The following is an 18,881-nucleotide window of genomic DNA, read 5'->3' on the forward strand; positions in this document are numbered from 1 at the left end:
GGCCTGGGTGTAAGCACTGCGGGCAGCGGCAGGGCTGTGCCGGCGCCGTGCTGCTCCCTACGCGTTTGTGTATTGCCCGCAGGCAGAGCCCTCTGAAGTCAGGCCCTGAATGGTGCCTCGCTTATCATGACAAAGAGCCCTGCCACGGCAGGATGGGCGCCAGGATCACCCTCTCGGGCCCTAACCTGCCTTCCTAAGCCCCACACCCCGGGGGCACGGCAGGCCCACAGCCACACCCCGCTGCTGCTCCTCACAGCCCGCAGCCCCGCGGGGCAGTGGCAGCCCGGGGCGAGCTCAGGAGGAGCAGCAAGATGAGGCCGGGGCAGCGCTGCCAGCCCCGAGAGCGGCGGACGGGAGAGGGGCTCACACCCACCGCCCCGCTGCCGGGGCGCCCCGAGGGGAGCCGGCGGCCTCGCAGGGCCCTGTAGGCCCTACCCCTGCGGCCCCGCGGGCCGGGCCGCCGCGCAAAAGGAGCGGCGCTGCCGGGCGGGCCCGCAACCGGCGCTGCGGGGCCCTCGACGCCCCCGGGGCGGCTGCGAGGCGGCGCGGCGCTTCCCCGCCTTTTCCCTCCAAAACCACGCCAGGCCCTGCGTGGCGAATCTGCGGGCAGCGCCCCCGCGGCCGCGCCGGCTTCCCGCGGCCCCAGAAAAGAGTCAGGCGGGGTCCCGGCAGCGGCGGCGTGGGGCTGGTGTGGCGAAACGGGGTGACTCGGCGCGGGGGGCGGCAGCAGTGTGCCGCCGTGAGCCGGTGGCGAATCTGCGGGCAGCGCCGCGGCCCGCTCTGCCGTTCACAGCAGCTTGAGCGTGTGGGGCGCTCTCGGCTCCTTCCCCTCCCCGCGCCGAGAGTGGGCAGGGTCTGCCCGCCGTGATGGTTCGAACTAGCCAATGGGACGCGGCGTTCCCCCCGCCGAGGCCAATGAGCGGAGGAGGAGGTGGTGCCAGCGGGGTAGGCTGCACCGCCCCCCGCTCGCATCCTCTCGGCGGTGCGAACGCGACCATTTTGCGGGGGGGATCGTCGAGCAGCAGCGACCGCGGCGGCGGCGGAGGAGCGGTGACCGGGGGCGGGGGGGGGCCGCGGCCCACGCAGAGGAGCGGGTGTCTCCCGCGGCGGGGCGCGGGCCGGCGGCGGCAGCGCCCGAGGGAGAAGAGGCGGCTCCGGGAGGCGCGGCCTGAGGCACTGGGCCCAGGGCTCCCGCTCGCTCCGGGGAGGGGACGGGCGACGCCGAGCCCGCACCAGGCGACCGTTTTTTCTTTCCTCCTTCCCCTGAGCACTGGGCGACGTCCCCAGGGCCGGGCCCGAACCGCTGGGGAAAATGTCCAGGCCTGTCAGGTGAGTCCTTGGCGGAGCGCGGAGGCCCCGCTCCCGCCTCTCCTCCCACCCGCGGCGCCAGCGCTGCCTCCCTCTTTCCCTCCCTCCCTCCTCCCGGGCCCGGCCCCCGGCGGCGGGCCGGCGGTGTAGGCCCTCCCGCACGCCTCGCCGCAGGCCTCGCCGCAGGCCGTGCCTGGGGCAGGGGCAGCCCGAGGCGGGGCGGGGCGGGGAGCGCGGGGCAGGCTCCCGCGGGGCGGCTGCGTGGCCGTGGGGAGCAGAGCGGGCGCGGCGGCGGGGGCAGGGGCAGGGGCAGGGAGGCCGCGCGGCTGCAGCGGGGGCCGTGGGTTGGATTCTCCCCCCTCGCATCCCCCTGCTTTTTTATTTTATCCCTGCGACTTGGGGGTGTTTAATTGTCTTCAATTCGCAACGCGCCCCGTTGCAAGCCGGGCCTCGGGTGATGTGCATCGCATCGCCCTGGGCGTACCGGAGTTGGGGGGAGGGGGGGGGGGGGAACGGGGAGGGTGCAGCCCTTTTCCCTGCGCCGTGAGGGGGGTGCGAAGGAGAGGCCGCCCCCAGCGTCCCACATTTTCTAACGGGGGGGAGAAAAAAAAAACCCCAAGTGAATCGCGACGATCCAGCGTGACCCACTTCGTGCAGAACGGGCGGGCCAGAGGCGGTGTTCGCCAGCCAGGCCTCTGTCGCAGCCCCCCGCACCCTCTTCCAGCAGGCTGGGGGGCGGTGGTGGTGGTGGAAGCAGACCACGCTGGCTGGGGGAGGGGACACGCATGCAGTACGCCGTGACCAGCGAGGGTCTGGAGGAGAGGGGCTGTGCATAGAAGTTAAACCACGTTTAGGGGAGGAGTTCGGAGGAGCCGCCCCCTCTGGTGGGAACAGCGCTGAACACACGCCCTTTTCCTCTCGCCTGGTAGCGAGCTGCTCTCCCCGGGTCGGTTTCCTACTGGTGTTTCCCCCTTTCCTCCCCTCCTCTCCCCCGAGATGACTGATTTTAGGTCGTGGGGGAGGAGGAAACCGTGGGGCGTTTAGCTAAGCGGGCTGTGTCCCCTTCAGCAGGTAGGTGGTGGTGTCTCTGTCTCTAGTTGGACCCGCGGTGTGGGGCTGCAAGGGAACCTTCCACTCTTGAGTGATCCCTTTGCACACCTACGGCACAGAGAACTTCCCTCCTGAAGGAGCTGAAGGCTTCCTGAGGGTGGGGAGTGTGTTCTCTTTCACTTCTTTCTGGGAGGTGCTCAGAGAGCCAAGTTGTACTTTTGGTTGCCTGTATGGATAAGGTGGGAGGTTTGTCAGGTGTCCTTTGCATGCCCTGATTCTGGTTTTCATTCTGGAGCTATTTCAAAGAACTGGTTGCACTTTTGTTCCCAGTAAGCCTGATCTAGGGTGTTTTAAGAGTAATAAGCAGGGAATTTATTGTGGCTGTAAAACTTAAGTCTTTACATTTCTGGGTAGTAGCCTTCATATTTAAGTAATCTCTCTAACATGTGAGAGTTTAAAGACCAGTGGAAACCAGGACTGCTGTGCTAAGAAGGGAGGTTTGGTGCAGTGATTAGTGAAGCTTGGGGTTTATTGCTCTTTTTTTTTTCTCCCCTGCCCTGCAGTGCATTCCCGTAGGCAAAGCTAAGGGTGAATAAAGCTCAAAAGTTCCAGCCTTAGGGAATTGTTGTGGGTGCAAAAGGTGGATTAATAGGACTGGGTGTATACCCTGGGTATGGCCTTCTGTGAGGCAGGGTGTTGGAGAACTAGTGGTGTGATCTTGGATGACAGTGCCTGTGTTCTGAAGTGGCTTTGCTGCTCGGGCTGACAACTTCAGTGTGTGTTCAGCTGGTGGTTCCCTTGCCAGCCCCCGGGGTCTTGCTACAGATAAGGAAAGTGTATCTTTAAAAAGTGCAGCTCCTAAGGCTTCTGATATTAAGTAACTTGAGTAGTTCTAAACAAGAAGTAACTAGAATAAAGAAATGTAGAGTCTTTCAGTGTTGTGAAAGGTCTGAGTTGTCTTACCCTTGAGCTGACAGGCAGTGGGGCTGCAGGAAAATGAAGTGCCAAAGTCCAGCAGCAAACCTTTTGGGCACGTGTCAGGAATCAGATCCAGCACTCTGCTATCTAACAGCCCTTTCAGGGGCAAAGATGTGAATGTCCAGTGGCTGGGACATTGGATTGCCCTCTTGGTAGCTGCAGAACTCTCCCAGTAGATACCAAAAAACTTGGTGGCTGCAGAACTCTCCCAGTAGATACCAAAGGACTTGGTGGCTGCAGAACTCTCCCAGTAGGCACCAAAGGACTTGGTGGCTGCAGAACTCTCCCAGTAGGCACCAAAGGACTTGGTGGCTGCAGAACTCTCCCAGTAGGCACCAAAAGACTTGAGAAATTGGATCATTTATCCTTTTTTTTCCTGGCTATCTCAGCTTATGGTTGGTAAGGTGGAAGGGAAGGGTGGTGAAAGGTTCCTCATCAGAGGGAAGATGTAAAGTTGCAGAAGTATTAGAATAGAATAAACCAGGCTGGAAAAGACCTTTGAGATCATTTTATGCTCTTCAGTGGTGTTTGGAATGAAGTTGTCTGCCAGTTTGCAGTGAGGATAAATGCACCTAAAACAATGACCCTAATAAAGTCCAACACTGATCCTCAGTTTTTGCTCCACTTGTCTATAAGGTACTCAGTCTGGTTGTTGAGGTCAGTTCTTGAGCTTCAGAAGTAGTAATAAAGTCCTGGGGATTCCAGACTTCACGTGCCTGGCACTTAGGGCCAAGGACTTTCCACACAATTAAACTTCTGGGTGGACAGTTGTGGTCTCACCACTCCTGCTAGAAAAAACACAAGGAGTGAAATGTGAAGGCCATCGCAGATGTGGAGCCTCTGATCTCGTGGCTAACTCTTCTGAAGTACTGCAGAGGGCATCTGATGGTTGCATTTCCATATCCCTGGCCTTGAATACCAATGAAATGGGCTCGAGCTGCTGTTTGTGTGTACGCCATCAGTGAAGGTGTTTTGAGCAAGGATTCTGTCTTCAAACTGGATGGAGCTTCCCTCTGCCTTCCCTGCCTGGTGGCTTTGACTCGCTGGGTACTCCTGCAGGCCTTGCAAGATGCAGGCTGTGGGCAGGTGTGGAAATCACAGGGGATTTTTGTTTGTTCGTTGGAAGATTGAAGCCAGTTAGGAATTGATCTATTTCAGTGCCTCCAGGCTTTGCAAGTCTGATTTCTCTTTGTTGGTACCTCTCGCAGCTCAGCCTTGCTTCGGCACTGCAGTGGAAGGAAGGTGATCCTTTGAAATGTTACTGCAAGGGGGGAAAGTGTATTTATTTAGTAAATAAAATGTAGCTTGTTACCAGTGTCGTACCTGGATGCCCTCAAGGATAAACGTTGTGCTTCTGGAAAGCTTCCAAGGGCTAACAGGGAAGCCTCACTTCTTGGGGCCTGGCATTTAACTTGAGTAATGATGTGTGGTCGTGTCCAGAGATAAGCTGGAGACAGTTTCCAGATGAGTAATAAGATACCATCCTTGCTCTGAAGAGAAACAGAACAAGGTAGGAGTAGGATCAAAATCAAAATACACTCCTTCCAGAATTGATTTTGCTGTGTGTTTTGGGGGGGTTGTTCCCCTCCCTGCTCTGCCTGAGAAGGCTTCTGTGCTGTAGTCAGGCTCAAATGGATGGGCACAAGGCTGCTTCAGTTGTTGCTGCATCATGGAGTTGTTTTGTGGAGTTTCAAGATGGGTGTCCCTAAAAATGATGCAGGTGCCATGAGCAGTGCATGGTTCTGACAGATGTTTCAGACCAATGACCTCTGTAACTGGGAGCCTCTGGTTGGTGAGTCCCACCTGAGCGCAGCTGTGCCAGCTGTTAAGTGGAGTGACACCAAAGTGATGTGGTTTAGGTCCCTAACTGTGTCAAGCTGTGATGCAGAATTGCAAGTCAGTGTTCATCCAGGGCCTAAATCACTGCAGATTTGCTGAGCACAACTTGGTGGAAGCCTTCCCTAGCTGTCTTTTTTTCCCCTTATCTGTGCGTTCAAAAAGCACCAAAGGCGTGGGTTTAATGCCCATAGTTACTGATAATGTGGGAGCTGGAATGAGAGCTAGAAAGTGAAACTGGCTACTCCCCAAGCTCTTGCAGTGAGAAGGGTCCATAGCTCTTCACAAATCCTTAGGTTAATGGTTCTGTTGGGTGCAGGCTGTAGTTAACAACAAAGGAGCATTTAATCTGTCGTTCATTTCACTCGCCACATTGTGTCAGGGGGTGGGTGGTTACTTCTGACAACAGTTTGGCCTAAACATTCTTCCCCGGCGCCAGAAGAGATCGGTTAGCAGCCTTTTGCAGCCTCCCCGTGGCATTGCTTCTCAGAGGATGTCTATTTTCCTTACACTTGGCCTTACTTGTGGATTTTAATACCTGTGGAAGTACCTAAGGATCTGACCATCCCCTTGTGAAAAGCTCTCTGAGACACTGACTTAGAGACTGAGGGTTTAGGGACTTGCTTAGCTGTAAGTGGAACTCTTACTATACAATCCTGAGTTGCTTCTGTAGGCATTTAGCGAGCCTTTTAAAGGTTAATGTTTCACTACAGCTCCTCTTTGCAAGCACTTACTTAGCAATGTCACACTCCAGGATTCAATAAGAGCTCGGAAATGCACAGTACCTCTTACAGGACGAGTTACTTAAAAGATGAGTTACTCTTTATCCCACAAATACTGCATGGAGAGCTGTTACCAAAACTATCAGGCCCTGGCTCCAAACCTTTCTTCCTCACATCAGTAGAATTGGCAAGCCAGTCTCCTTTAAATTTCAGTGCCTGTTTTAAACCAGATTGGCCAATACCCATCCCAGCTGCCTCCTAGGCTGTCTTTTTATGCTCTGACTGAACATAACAAATAGTTTATCTCTGCTTGCTTGCCTTAACATCTTGGTTTTGCTAGTGCCAGAGAGATATACTGTACCTTGACCAACCCAGCAATATTTCTTCCTGGCTCTTAACTCCAGTGAATCCCTCTGCTGTTTTTATCACCTTGGTGTAACAGAAGATGGGGTCTGCCTTTGCAAGCTCATTAAGCATTTCACATCGGTGGAACCCAGTGCTGTTGGCACTTCTGAAGAGAACCACACTTGGTGCAAGTGGGGTGGATGATGAGTGTAGAGTGAGGAGGGTGGCTAATGCAGGGTGGTTTGTTTCAGCCCTTGTGAGCTTCACTGATTACGTTGGGAGCACTTGCAAGTTTCTATCTTCAGTAGTGTCAGTGTAGAGACTCCTTTCCTCCACCCTGCTTGCCTTGCAAGATAAGATAAAGCAAGCTGAACAGATAGCTTCTCTGGGTTGTTCCAGTGCTTCACCACTCTCATGGTGGGGGTGGAAATTCTTCTTAATGCCTAATTTAAACAGAACTTCTTCCCATTTGAAGCCATTACTCCTGGTCCTGTCACTCCATGCCTTTGTAAACAGTCCCCCTCCAGCTGTCCTGTATCCCCTTTCAGGTACTGGAAGGCTGCTTTAAGGTTTCCTCAGAGCCTTCTTTTCTCCAGGCTGAACAACCCTGACTCTTTCAGCCTGGGCCCATAGGGAAGCTGCTCCAGCTGTCAGACCATCTTTGTGGCCTGCTTCTCCCATGATGGCTTTTATGTTTGGGTGCTTGGGTTTTGGTACGAGTGTCACCCACCACTCCTGCTCACCAGGCTGTGAGAGCCAAGCAGGGTTTAGTTTCTAGCTGCCAACAGAGTGCAATGCTTGGGAAGAGGCAGGATGCTTTCCACAGGGACAGTTGTTTTCATTGCAGTTTGATCTGACTGCTTTTCATTTTCACTACATTATGGGTCTGGGGGAAAAAAATGTGGGATGAAGCTGTGCCTGACCAACTTACTACAAGGTGGCAATATTTGCCCAGGGAGGTGGTGGAGTCACCATCACTGGAGGTGTTTAGGAAGAGCCTGGATGGGGTACTTGGTGCCCTAAGTTGATTAGATGGTGTTGGGTGATAGGTTGGACTTGATCTCAAAGGTCTATTCTGCTCTATTCTGCTCTATTCTGCTCTATTCTGCTCTATTCTGCTCTATTCTGCTCTATTCTGCTCTATTCTGCTCTATTCTGCTCTATTCTGCTCTATTCTGCTCTATTCTGCTCTATTCTGCTCTATTCTGCTCTATTCTGCTCTGTTCTGCTCTGTTCTGCTCTGTTCTGCTCTGTTCTGCTCTGTTCTGCTCTGTTCTGCTCTGTTCTGCTCTATTCTGCTCTATTCTGCTCTATTCTGCTCTATTCTGCTCTATTCTGCTCTATTCTGCTCTATTCTGCTCTATTCTGCTCTATTCTGCTCTATTCTGCTCTATTATCTTCTCCATCTTGCTTGTTAGATAAGAGATGTCAGAAACCATTTACAGAGCATGTGGCAATTCTACTTCCCCCCCCCACATCAGAGGGAAATAATGCCTCATGTTTACAATCTATTTAACAACTTTATTCTTCATCAGCTACTTAGCAGAATCAACTTGGTGGGGTTGTTTTTTCACGTGTGGGGTGGGTCAGGAGGCAGCTTTCAGAAGGCTACCAACTGGAGCAGGAGTTGGAGCCCCTGGGCAGCAGCCCATGAGAGACTCTGCCAACAGCTGTACTCCTGGACTGATAGTGCCCCGTGCTCTGTAGCACGCTGCCGTTGGACTTTGCTCCACTCACACGTCCTGGGAAGCTTGGATGGGTTTCAACCTGTGGAAGTGTAATTAATGACTCCTCTTGCCTGCCAGTTGTTTGCTTGTTAGGTTTGCTGTTGAGGGGTTGACTTTTTTCAAGAGGCTTGGAGCTGGGTCAAGATGGAACAATTATGCTCCTTCATCTTTTTAAGTCTGCTGCTTTAAGCCATGAATGCAGCTACTTGTGCAGGAGGGCAGCTTGTAACTGGTTTCAAAAGGATCCACAGCCAGAACACAACAATGACTTTCAGGGGATCTTTTGGTTGAACAGCCCTTATCAGCAAGGCATGATGGAAATCACAAAGTGCAGCTCAGTGGTGAGAACTGAACGTGAAATTCAACAGTCTTGCATTGCAGTGACAGGGAAGGGCTTTGTAGTTTGTGTGTTGGATGGAGCTTGTTGCTGGCTTCTCTTGGAGGTGCTTCTCAAGCCCATGGTGCTGGGTGGATGACCTGATCTCTGTCTCATTGACTCTTCTAGCTGTAGAGGTGAGCTTGTGTGATGATTACTGGGAAACCAAATTCATCTTTGGCTTTGGGTCAAAAGGATTGTATTGGAAACTGTGTGTGGAGGGGGTGGGCTGAATGCTCTGCCTTCTTCAGCTGTGCCTCCTCATCTTCCAGGTCAGCTGTAAGAGATGGATGTTTGAAATCTGAGTTTGACTGAAGTGTTACCAGCTGCAAGTCAAACCTAATTCAGTTACCTTGGTTCCCTCGAGGAGCTGCATTGCAGGGCAGTTAGGTCTTATCAATAAAGTAATTGGGACAGGAACTGAGAAAACAGCCAGCAGACAACCAACACCTTGGGATTTAGGTTTTGCTCATTCATTTATTAAAGTTACAGAAACAGATCCAGTTTTGTTGGCAGTGATCTTGGTAGTAGCTACAGGGGTGGGGAGCTGATTTTGTGTAGAAGTGACCATTACATTTGCACTGGTAATGCCAGCTGCTTGCCTCTGCTGCTTTCAGTTTGGCTGGGGAGCAGAGAAGGTGCTGATGAGGTCAAGAAGGTATGGGTGGTCCATACTCTTTGGGTTAAATGTCTTCAATTTTCATGCCTAGGGATAGAGTTCAGTGTCACAGAATGATAGGGGATGGAGGAGATCCCTGGAGATCATCCAGTTCACCTCCCCTGCCAGAGCAGGTAGCACAGGGTGGCATCCAGGCAGGTTTAGAATGACTTCAGAGATGGAGGCTTTACCACCTCTCTGGGCAGCCTGCTCCAGTACTCTGTCACCCCCAAAGAAGTTCCTCCTCATATTTAGGTGGAACTTCCTATGTTCCAACTTGTGCTCCTTACCCCTTGCCCTGTCTCTGGGCACTGGAAACAGCCTGGCCTCACCCTCCTGCCACCCACCTTTTAAGTATTGATCAGCATTGATCAGATCCTCCCCCAGTCTTCTCTTCTCCAAGATGAAAAGCCCCAAGTCCCACAGCCTTTCTTCACAAGAAATGTTCCAGTCCTCTCATCTTTGTAGCCCTTTGTTGTACCCTCTCCAGCAGTCTCAAGCATTGTAAGCAGCTCTCTTAGATCTTCTTAAAGCATGAAAGTGATGAACTGAGAAAGCACCTGGGAGTGAAAACTTGGAGTGCTTTGGAAACAGGGCTCACGTGGGCAGGCAATTCTGAGCAGAAGATCTGAAGAAGCAGGGTTGTATGGAGAAGCAGAGGTTAAAAATAGCAGCCAGGAACTGTTTATTTCATTGATGATGGTATTTGTGCATCCCTTGGTGCATCCCTGGAACCCTGGTCTTGAATATCACCCCTTTGGGACAGGGAGTTAGGGGGAAGCACTGGCTTGAGGGTGAGGCTGAAGCGTTGTGTTTGTCTTTATCCTTGGGCTGCAGGCAGAGCTTTCAAGTAGTGCTTTTACTACTCCAGTGACAGGTAATGGTAGAGAATTTGAATGATAAAAGAACCACACAGCAGAGGTTCACATGGCTCTTCCTCACTGCACTTGTGAGCCTTAAGAGTGCTGCCTACCACTCCCAAACTCTCAGACTCCTAGTTCCAGCTCTGCTAACAGCTCCTGGGGAAAATGCTGGAACCACCATGTGCTCCTTGCTAACTTCAGAGCTGGAGGTGGCTTATTTGTAGAGAGCTTGGGGATGCCTTGGGGCTACAAATCCTGCACCAGAAGCAAGGACATGGCAGTTCCTTGCTGCTTTCAGAATGCTTTTGTTGATGAATTGCTAATGCCTGTTTATTTTCCCCTCCTTTTTTTTTAACAGGAACAGGAAGGTGGTTGACTACTCTCAGTTTCAGGAATCAGATGATGCTGGTAAATCAATCATTTCTTTTTCCTCACCAATATCCCATTCTTAAGTCAGAGCAGCTCCTTTCTTGCTTTGCCTGTGAATTGCTTTGCTTCCAGTTGCATCTCCAACTTAAAGCCTAAGGAGTTTCTGCTCTTCTGAGTCTCTGAATTGTTAATCAGGGTTTGAAAATGCACTGATTCTGGTATGGTTTGTATTAAACAAACAATGGTGATAGAAATCTTACTATTTAATGCCTGTATTGTTGGAGTGCCTCGAGGCTGTTGGCACCAACTGTTCTCTCCCTTGCTCTATGCTATGGTCTGTGGCAGAATCTCCTTGATGCCTACATGAAAATGTGTTCCATGTATTTCAGGGGGCTCTCATTAATCCCCCTTGTGTCAGGCCTTTCTGTGAATTGCTTCTCAAGGGTGGGGGGAAAGCAAGCAGGCTTTATGTTCTGTATGAATTACCAACATTTCTGGGAGCCATATGGAGCATGTTTTGTGTTCTTACCCAACCAGACATGCTGCTACTGTTTGCTGAGTGAGGTAACCCTGATAATTAATGGAAACAAATATGCAGAGTTCTCCACTGCAGCCCTGTTCCTCATCTTGGATGAGCTGTTGTGTAAGAGTGTAAAAAGTTAGGCTGCAGACTGCTACCCAGTGACATTTCCCCCCCACTTAGGACAGCAAATGAAGTGTTTGCTCTTGAAAACATCCAGAAATACATAGGGTCAGAGGATGGGAGGGGTTGGAAGGGACCTCTGGGGACCATCTAGTCCAACCTCTCTGCCAAAGCAGGATCACCTAGGGCTGGTCATACAGAATGTTTGGGGTTGGAAGGGACCTCTGGGGACCCTCTAGTCCAACCTCTCTGCCAAAGCAGGATCACCTAGGCCAGGTCACACAGAATGTTAAGGACTGGAAGGGACCTCTGGAGACCCTCTAGTCCAACCTCTCTGCCAAAGTAGGATCACCTAGGGCTGGTCATACAGAATGTTAGGGCTTGGAAGGGACCTCTGGAGACCATCTAGTCCAACCTCTCTGCCAAAGCAGGATCACCTAGGGCAGGTCATACAATGTTAGGGCTTGGAAGTGACCTCTGGAGACCATCTAGTCCAACCTCTCTGCCAAAGCAGGATCACTTAAGGCAGGTTACACAGACTGTTAGGGCTTGGAAGGGACCTCTAGAGATCATTTAGTCCAGTCCCCCAAATATTCTGCCTCCTCTAGCAGGGTTTTTCCCCTAGGGTATGTACTTCTCTTGAGCTTGGAGGAGGTGGTGTCTGAATATTAACCAGCTCTTTTGGACCCCCAGCCTTCTAGAGCCCTAGCCCACAGGACGCTTTAAGTAGACCTTTGAATAGGACAAAAGGAGTCCTCTTGAAGTCCAGGGTAGGTTTTTCTGTGTGATTCAAACCCATTTTGTACTCTCCCATCCAGATGAAGATTATGGAAGAGATTCAGGTCCCCCCTCCAAGAAAATCCGCTCCTCTCCCCGGGAGGCCAAAAACAAGAGGCGGTCTGGGAAGAATTCTCAGGAGGACAGGTAAAAGAAGCTCTTCATCTGTTACCAACATGTCTCCAAAGCCTGTCCTGTGTGTGGGGAGCAGTGCCTTCTTAAGAGGACTGATTGTAAGTGCAACTCAGGGCCTGCAGAGCTCTCAATCCCTCGGCTTGCATAACCGGCTTGGACGTTGAGGTGGTGCTTGTTGATCTGAGCAGACAGAGCAATCATGTGTAAAGTGCTTGTCACTAGTAGTGTGTCACTACAATAGCTTCTGGAGGTAGACAGTTGGAAGGAATAAATCTGAGTTACAAATATTGACAGCTAATGCAGTTACCCAGGTAAGTAGCTGGCAAGGTGAACTTCATTTTCCATGCTCTTCTCAGCATGTTCAGAGCATTCCGGTGGCTCAAGGTGTAGCAGCACAGTACAGTGGCAGTCAGGAGCAGGGGGCTGTGTTAGACTTGTGAGGCTTTGTTTCTCATTGCTAGTTCTAATTTATCAATGAAGTAACCTTGTTTGGGCAGCTGGGCAAGGTACAGGGCATGAAGGAGTCCAGAGGAAACAATGGCCTAAAGACAAGTGGGGGCTGTTAATTCAGGATACAACTTGATTCCATCATGTATAACTCAGCCATGGATTGGTGTCTAAACCATCCCCAGTCTAACTGGAAAATAAAAGCCAGCTGGATTATTGGTAGAAGCAGAAGGCAGTGCATGGTTCAGCTCCACCATGTTGTTGCCTGGTTGGTTCACTTGAGAGTATCCCAGCATGGAGGAGATTGGAAGTGACCTCTGGAGATCAGCTAAAGCAGGAGAACCACTGCAGCATTCCCAGAAGCACAGTGGCCAGGAGGGGGTTGGAATCTTTCCAGAGAAGGAGGCTCCACAGCCTCTCTGGGCAGCCTGCTCCAGGGCTCCAGCAGCCTCAGAGCAAAGGATTTTTCCCTCCTCTTCAGATGGAATCTCCTGGGTTCCAGTTTGTGCCCCTTGCCCTGTAACTGGGTGCCACTGAGAAGCAGCCAGCCCCATCCTTTTGCTCCCTACCCTTTAACTGTTGCTGAGCATTATTCAGATCCCCTCTGGGGCTGCTCTTCCCCAGGCTCAACAGCCCCAGGGCTCAGCCTTTCCTTCTCACAAAGATGCTCCAGGCTCTTCAGCATCTTTGTAGCCTCCACTGTATTATCCCCAGTAGTTCCCTGTCTCTCTTGGGGAACCCCAGGACTGGACACAGTACTCCAGATGTGCCCTCACTAGGACAGAGCAGAGAGAAACTTGGCTGCATGTCACATTGCATGCAGTGCAGAGTTTGAACATTCTCTTTCCAACCCTAGCTGCATGCACAGCTGGGTAACCCTGCTGTGCACTACCCAGGCAAAGTACAGGTGCCCAGCCTAGAGATCAGTTTGCTCTGTGAAAATGGCTGTTTTCCATACAGCACTGTCTGAATTTGAAGCTGACAGCAGTCAGACCCTGTCTTTCTCTCATTTTCAGTGAGGATTCAGAAGACAAAGATGTGAAGACTAAGAAAGATGATTCACACTCAGCAGGTAACTACCTCTGTGGTACTGATGGAGTATCTTCAAATTAAAGAGCAGTTTGCAAGAGTTACAGGAGTAGGGTTTGACAGAGGAGAGAGAGAGAGTTCTGAGAGAGCAAAATGCACTTTGCTAACACCTGTGTCTTAAACTTGATGTTGCCTCTACTGCTGCTTCTTCCAGCCCTGGTTTGGGTTCTCATGTTGTGTGTGCTGCAGTTTGTCTTCACAGCTGTGTGTTAACCTCTTCCTCCTCAGCCCTCCTCCACATCTCAGAATGATGCAAAGCCCCTCATGTTCCTACCTTTTCCTTCCAGATGAAGATTTTGGCAGTGAAGATGATGACCTAGGAGCAGATGATGGCAAAGCTGACAGTGACTATGAGAGCTCTCAAAAAAGCAAAAAAGGCAAAAAGGCCAAACCAGAAAAGAACAAGAGAGCAGCTTCCAAATCCAGGAAAAGGCCTGCAGGTAAAACACAAAAGAAGGGCTGTGAGTCTTTGCAGGGAAAGATGCTGCCCTGGATTGTTGTTGGGTTACAGAAAGAGGTTTATTGGGTTGAAAGGGAGAGTTACAGAATAGAGTCACAGAGAGCTTTGGGTTGGAAAGGATCTCTGAAGCTCATCTAGCCCAACCTCATTGCACAGAGCAGAGACACCTTCAGCTAGAGCAGGTTGCTTAAAGCCACAGACAATCTGCCCTGGGAATGGTTCAAGGCATGTGGCTTCTACTACCTCTCTGGGCAAGCTGGGTCAGGGTCTTACCACCTTAGTACAAAAAACCTCTTTTTTCCTAGTCTGAATCTCCCTCTTTTAGTTTAAACTCCTGAGCCCTTGTCCTGTCACCCCTGGGACTGTGTTCTCCTCCCTCACTCTTCACTGAGCATCTTGATGAAGTTCCTCTTGAATGACTTGACCTTTGTCTTGGCCACCTGCTAGCTCAGGGCAGTTGAGGGGGGTTGTATCCTGTCTCTTCCTTACAACTTGGTGACTTTTGCTGCAGAGGACAGTGAGGATGAGAAAGAAGACCACAAAAACGTGCGCCAGCAACGGCAGGCAGCGTCCAAAGCAGCCTCCAAGCAGCGAGAGATGCTCATGGATGATGTGGGGAGTGAAGAGGAAGAACAAGAGGATGATGAGGCACAATTCCAGGAGAGTGAGTGGAAAAAAGTGGAAATCAATGTGGCATGGGTGTATTGGGTTGTGAGTTTATGGGGCTGGCCAGACAGCAAAAGGAATGCTTTAAGTTGGAAGGAACCTCAGAGATCATCTGCTCCAACCTCCTTGCCGTGGGCAGGGAAACCTCTCAACTACACTCAGCTGCTCAAGGCCTCATCCAGCCTGGTTTTGAACACTGCCAAGGAGGAGGCAGCCACAACCTCCCTGGGCAGCCTATTCCAGACTCTCACCCTCCCTCCTACTGAAGAACTTGTTCCTCAGCTCCAGTCTAACCCTGCTCTGCCTCAGCTTCAAACCATTCCCCCTTGGCCTGTTGCTAGACCCCCTTATGAAAAGCCCCTCTGACAGTGAAGAGATGAAGTTGTCCTTCATTGATCACTGCCTGTCTGCCCAGCAGACCAAGCTGATGCCTTTCACATCTAGAATTGCTGTCCAGAGTCTGCAGCAAAGATTTACAAGTGCCTGTAAGCAGCCCTAAAGGATTACACTAAAAGTCTCAGTGCTTTCTGCTACTTCTTGTTACCCCATGGGTTTTGAGGCATTGATGAAGCTTTCAGAGGGTGACCAAGTACTTTGTCCTTGATTGGTCAAAGTAGGACAGTTTGTTTGATAAGAAAAGGTGGAGTCAGCTGGTGATGAACCACAGGAAGCTCTTGCAATGCAGAGTGCAAAGATGATCTTAGGATGGAGTCAGAACATCACTGAGAAGATCACTGAACTTCTCTGTCAAGAGATTGTCCTTTGAGATAAGTGGCTTATTGAGGAGGTAGAGCATAGTATCACAGAATCAGTCAGGGTTGGAAGGGACCACAAGGATCATCCAGTTCCAAGCCCCCTGCCATGGGCAGGGACACCCCACACTAGATCAGCCTGGCCACAGCCTCAGCCAGCCTGGGCTTAAACACCTCCAGGGACAGGGCCTCAACCACCTCCCTGGACAACCCATTCCAGGGCTTCACCACTCTCATGGGGAAGAACTTTCTCCTCACCTCCAGCCTGAATCTCCCCACCTCCAGCTTCATTCCATTCCCCCTAGTCCTATCACTCCCTGAGATCCTGAGCAGTCCCTCCCCAGCCTTCTTGTAGACCCCTTCAGATCCTGGAAGGCCACAATGAGGTCATCTGGGAGCCTTCTCTTCTCCAGACTGAACAGCCCCAACTCCTTCAATCTGTCCACTTTGTCCCACCAGTGCTTTACCCCAGCAGTGTGAAATCTGCTGTGCCAGGTTTCTGTGGCACAGTAGACAAGTGGAAGCTCCTCAGGTCCCAGTTTAATTGGCCGAGCTCTGAACTGTGTCTTCTTCCAGAAACTTACATTTTGTTGTGCCCAGCAGATTCAGGAAGTGATGAAGACTTCCTCATGGAAGATGATGATGACAGTGACTATGGCAGTTCAAAAAAGAAGAACAAAAAAGTCTCCAAGAAATCCAAGCCAGAGAGGAAAGAAAAGAAAATGCCCAAGCCCAGGCTAAAGGCTACAGGTGAGCTGATGGCAAGGGAGTTAAGCAGTGTGCCTTAGGGGCTGGGTTTTTCCTGCTATGTGAGGCTTAACAAAAAACTTTGAGCCAGTAGACAGTCACCTAAAATGCTCTTTTATGATTTAAAGCAGCAGTATGAAATAACAAGGTGGCTTTAACTTCTAATGAGAGGCTGAGTTGGTTCCTTGGCAGACACCAAACCTTCCCTCTTGAGATGCTGCAGTCTGACTTTTGTGTGTGTCTGTCTCACAGCCAAATCATAGAATTCCTGGCTTCTTTTTGTTTGGTTTTCTTTTTTTTTCCAGACTTAAGCACTTTGTAATGTTTTCAGGGTGGAGGAAGGTGGAGGAATCTGACCCAAAAGGAAATTTGATGCAGGAAGTCTAAAATCAAAATAGGAATAGAATAGAATAAACCAGGTTGGAAGAGACCTTCAAGATCCAGCCAATGTATGGATGGGTTTGAGCAGAGGCTAGTTCTGGCAGCTTGTTATGGCATACCCAGGAACTAGGCAGGGCTTGCAATTAGTTTTGAGATCTTATTAGCTAACTTTCCATAGACTCAAAGAAAGCTGAGGTTGGAAGGGACCTTCAAGACCATCTAGTTCCAACCCCCCTGCCACAGGCAGGGACACCTCCTTACTCAACCGACTTGCTCAAGGCCCCATCCAACCCTGCTTTGAATACTTCCAGCCTTGGAGCCTCTGTAAGATCTCTGGCAACCTGTTGCAGTGCATCAGCACCCTCATGGGTCAGAATTTGTTCCCAGTGTCTCACCTAAATGGAGCTTCTTCCAGTGTGAAGCCATTCTCCTGAGGGCTGTCACTTTTCAGCTCAGCTTTACTAAGGAGGAGCGTTCCAAGAGACCCTGTGTGCTATGGTCAAAGTGAAATGAAGCCTGCCACTGGAGCCTCTTGGAAATACTGTTTGCATGAAGCCATCTGACTTTTGTTTATAGAACAGAATAGAATAGAATGAACCAGGTTGGAAGAGACCTTCAAGATCTTGTCCAACCTATCATCCAACCCAGCACCCAACCAACTAACCCATGGCACCAAGCACCCTGTCAAGTCTCTTCCTGAACACCTCCAGTGGTGGTGACTCCACCACCTCCTTGGGCAGCCCATTCCAATGGGCAATCACTCTCTCTGTGTAGAACTTCTTCCTAACCTCCAGCCTAAACCTCCCCTGGTGCAGCCTGAGACTGTGTCCTCTTGTTCTGGTGCTGCTTGCCTGGGAGAAGAGACTAACCTCTGCCTGTCTACAACCTCCCTTCAGATAGTTGTAGAGAGCAATAAGGTCACTCCTGAGTCTCCTCCAGGCTAAGCAACCTCAGCTCCCTCAGCCTCTCCTCACAGGGCGGTGTTCCAAGCCCCTCACCAACTTTGTTGCCCTTCTCTGGACACCTTCCAGCAAATCAAACTCCTTCCTAACCTGAAGAGCCCAGAGCTGGACACAGTACTCGAGGTGTGGCCTAACCAGTGCAGTGTACAGGGGCAGAATGACCTCCCTGCTCCTCTTGGCCACACTGTGCCTGATGCAGGCCAGGATGCCATTTGCCTTCCTGGCTGCCTGGGCACACTGCAGGCTCATGTTCAGCCTACCATCGACCAGCACCCCCAGGTCCCTCTCTGCCTGGCTGCTCTCAGCCACTCTGACCCCAGCCTGTAGCACTGCCTGGGGTTGCTGTGGCCAATGTGCAGCACCTGGCACTTGGATGTGTTCAACCTCCTGCCCTTGGCCTCTGCCCATCTGCCCAGCCTGTCCAGGTCCCTCTGCAGAGCCTCTCTACCCTCCAGCAGCTCAACTCCGGCCCCCAGCTTGGTGTCATCTGCAAACTTACTGCTGATGGACTCAATGCCCTCATCCAGATCATCAGTAAAGATGTTAAAGAGCACAGGGCCCAGCACTGTGGGGCACACCACTGCTCTTGTTTGTTTGGTTGTTTGGTGGTGGTGGTTGCTGATCACAACTTTGATTGAAGCTTCTTTTCTTTTGCCAGTGACCCCCAGCCCAGTGAAAGGCAAAGGGAAGGCAGGTCGCCCCACAGCTTCCAAGGCAACAAAAGAGAAAACCCCATCCCCCAAAGAAGAGGATGAAGAGCCTGAAAGCCCCCCAGAGAAGAAAAAATCAGCCAGCCCTCCTCCAGAGAAGTCAGGAGATGAGGGATCTGAAGACGAAGCTCCCTCTGGTGAAGATTAAAGGGCAGTTGAAGTCAGGGGCGGGGTGGGGGTGGGGTTGGGGGGGAGGGAATAAAAATCTTTGGTTAAAAAAGAAAAAGAAAAAAAAAAGAAAAGGAAAAAAAAAAGGAAAAAGGAGAAAAAAAATAAGAAAAAAAAATTTAAAAACAGGGGAGAAAAAAAAAAAAAGAGGAAAAAAAAAAAAAGGGCAAAAAAAGGATAAGGAAAAGAAAACTTCCCTAGGGGTAGAACACGGTTTGGGCTGTGGCTTGACTCATGGGCTTTGAATGCTGTCTTTCCTTTCAGCTGTTTCATACAGTGTATCCTTTTTGGTTTGGTTTTTAATAAGAGGAAACCCTTCTCCAGTCAGATTTTTTGTTGTTGTTGTTGGAGTCAATGTTCTCTGTTGGCCATTCCGTTCTCCCTCCCCTCCTCCCCTCCTCCCCGCTCTGAAAGCCATCCGAGACAAATGGAGCAGACCACTCAGTCAGTTAGCTTCTGGCTTTTTCCTTGGTGGTGTTTCTTCTGCCTGTTCTTTGAAAGGGATATTGCAGCTGTGAAGCAATAAGATTGGAGCCTGATCAGGTGGGGCAGCTCTCATCCTTCCTCAGTAGAACTGATTTTGCCAGCGCTGCTGGAGGAGTTCCTTTAAAGCTGTTGCTGTAGCTTGGGCCACGTGGGGAACAAAAGTGAAGCTCTGCTTGAACGAGCTTTAGGTGATTCCAAAGCTTGAGTTCACTCAGAATAGTTGGGA

The 18,881-nt window shown here is 51.0% G+C and overlaps 1 protein-coding gene across 1 annotated transcript; it reads left to right on the forward strand.

Moving 5' to 3' along the window:
• Positions 1 to 1,055: 1,055 nt before the first annotated feature.
• On the forward strand, positions 1,056 to 18,176 carry NUCKS1 (nuclear casein kinase and cyclin dependent kinase substrate 1). Its single transcript, XM_068159659.1, has 8 exons — positions 1,056 to 1,329; positions 10,222 to 10,271; positions 11,694 to 11,799; positions 13,251 to 13,306; positions 13,611 to 13,763; positions 14,295 to 14,447; positions 15,805 to 15,951; positions 17,950 to 18,176. The coding sequence occupies exons 1-8, from the start codon at positions 1,313 to 1,315 to the stop codon at positions 18,147 to 18,149; spliced, it is 882 nt and encodes a 293-aa protein (XP_068015760.1). The 5' UTR covers positions 1,056 to 1,312; the 3' UTR covers positions 18,150 to 18,176.
• The last annotated feature ends 705 nt before the right edge of the window (positions 18,177 to 18,881 follow it).

This window comes from Melanerpes formicivorus, unplaced genomic scaffold (genome assembly GCF_026170545.1).
Source record: "Melanerpes formicivorus ecotype bairdi unplaced genomic scaffold, bMelFor1.0.p_v2 SCAF_46, whole genome shotgun sequence".
NCBI classification, from domain to species: domain Eukaryota; kingdom Metazoa; phylum Chordata; class Aves; order Piciformes; family Picidae; genus Melanerpes; species Melanerpes formicivorus.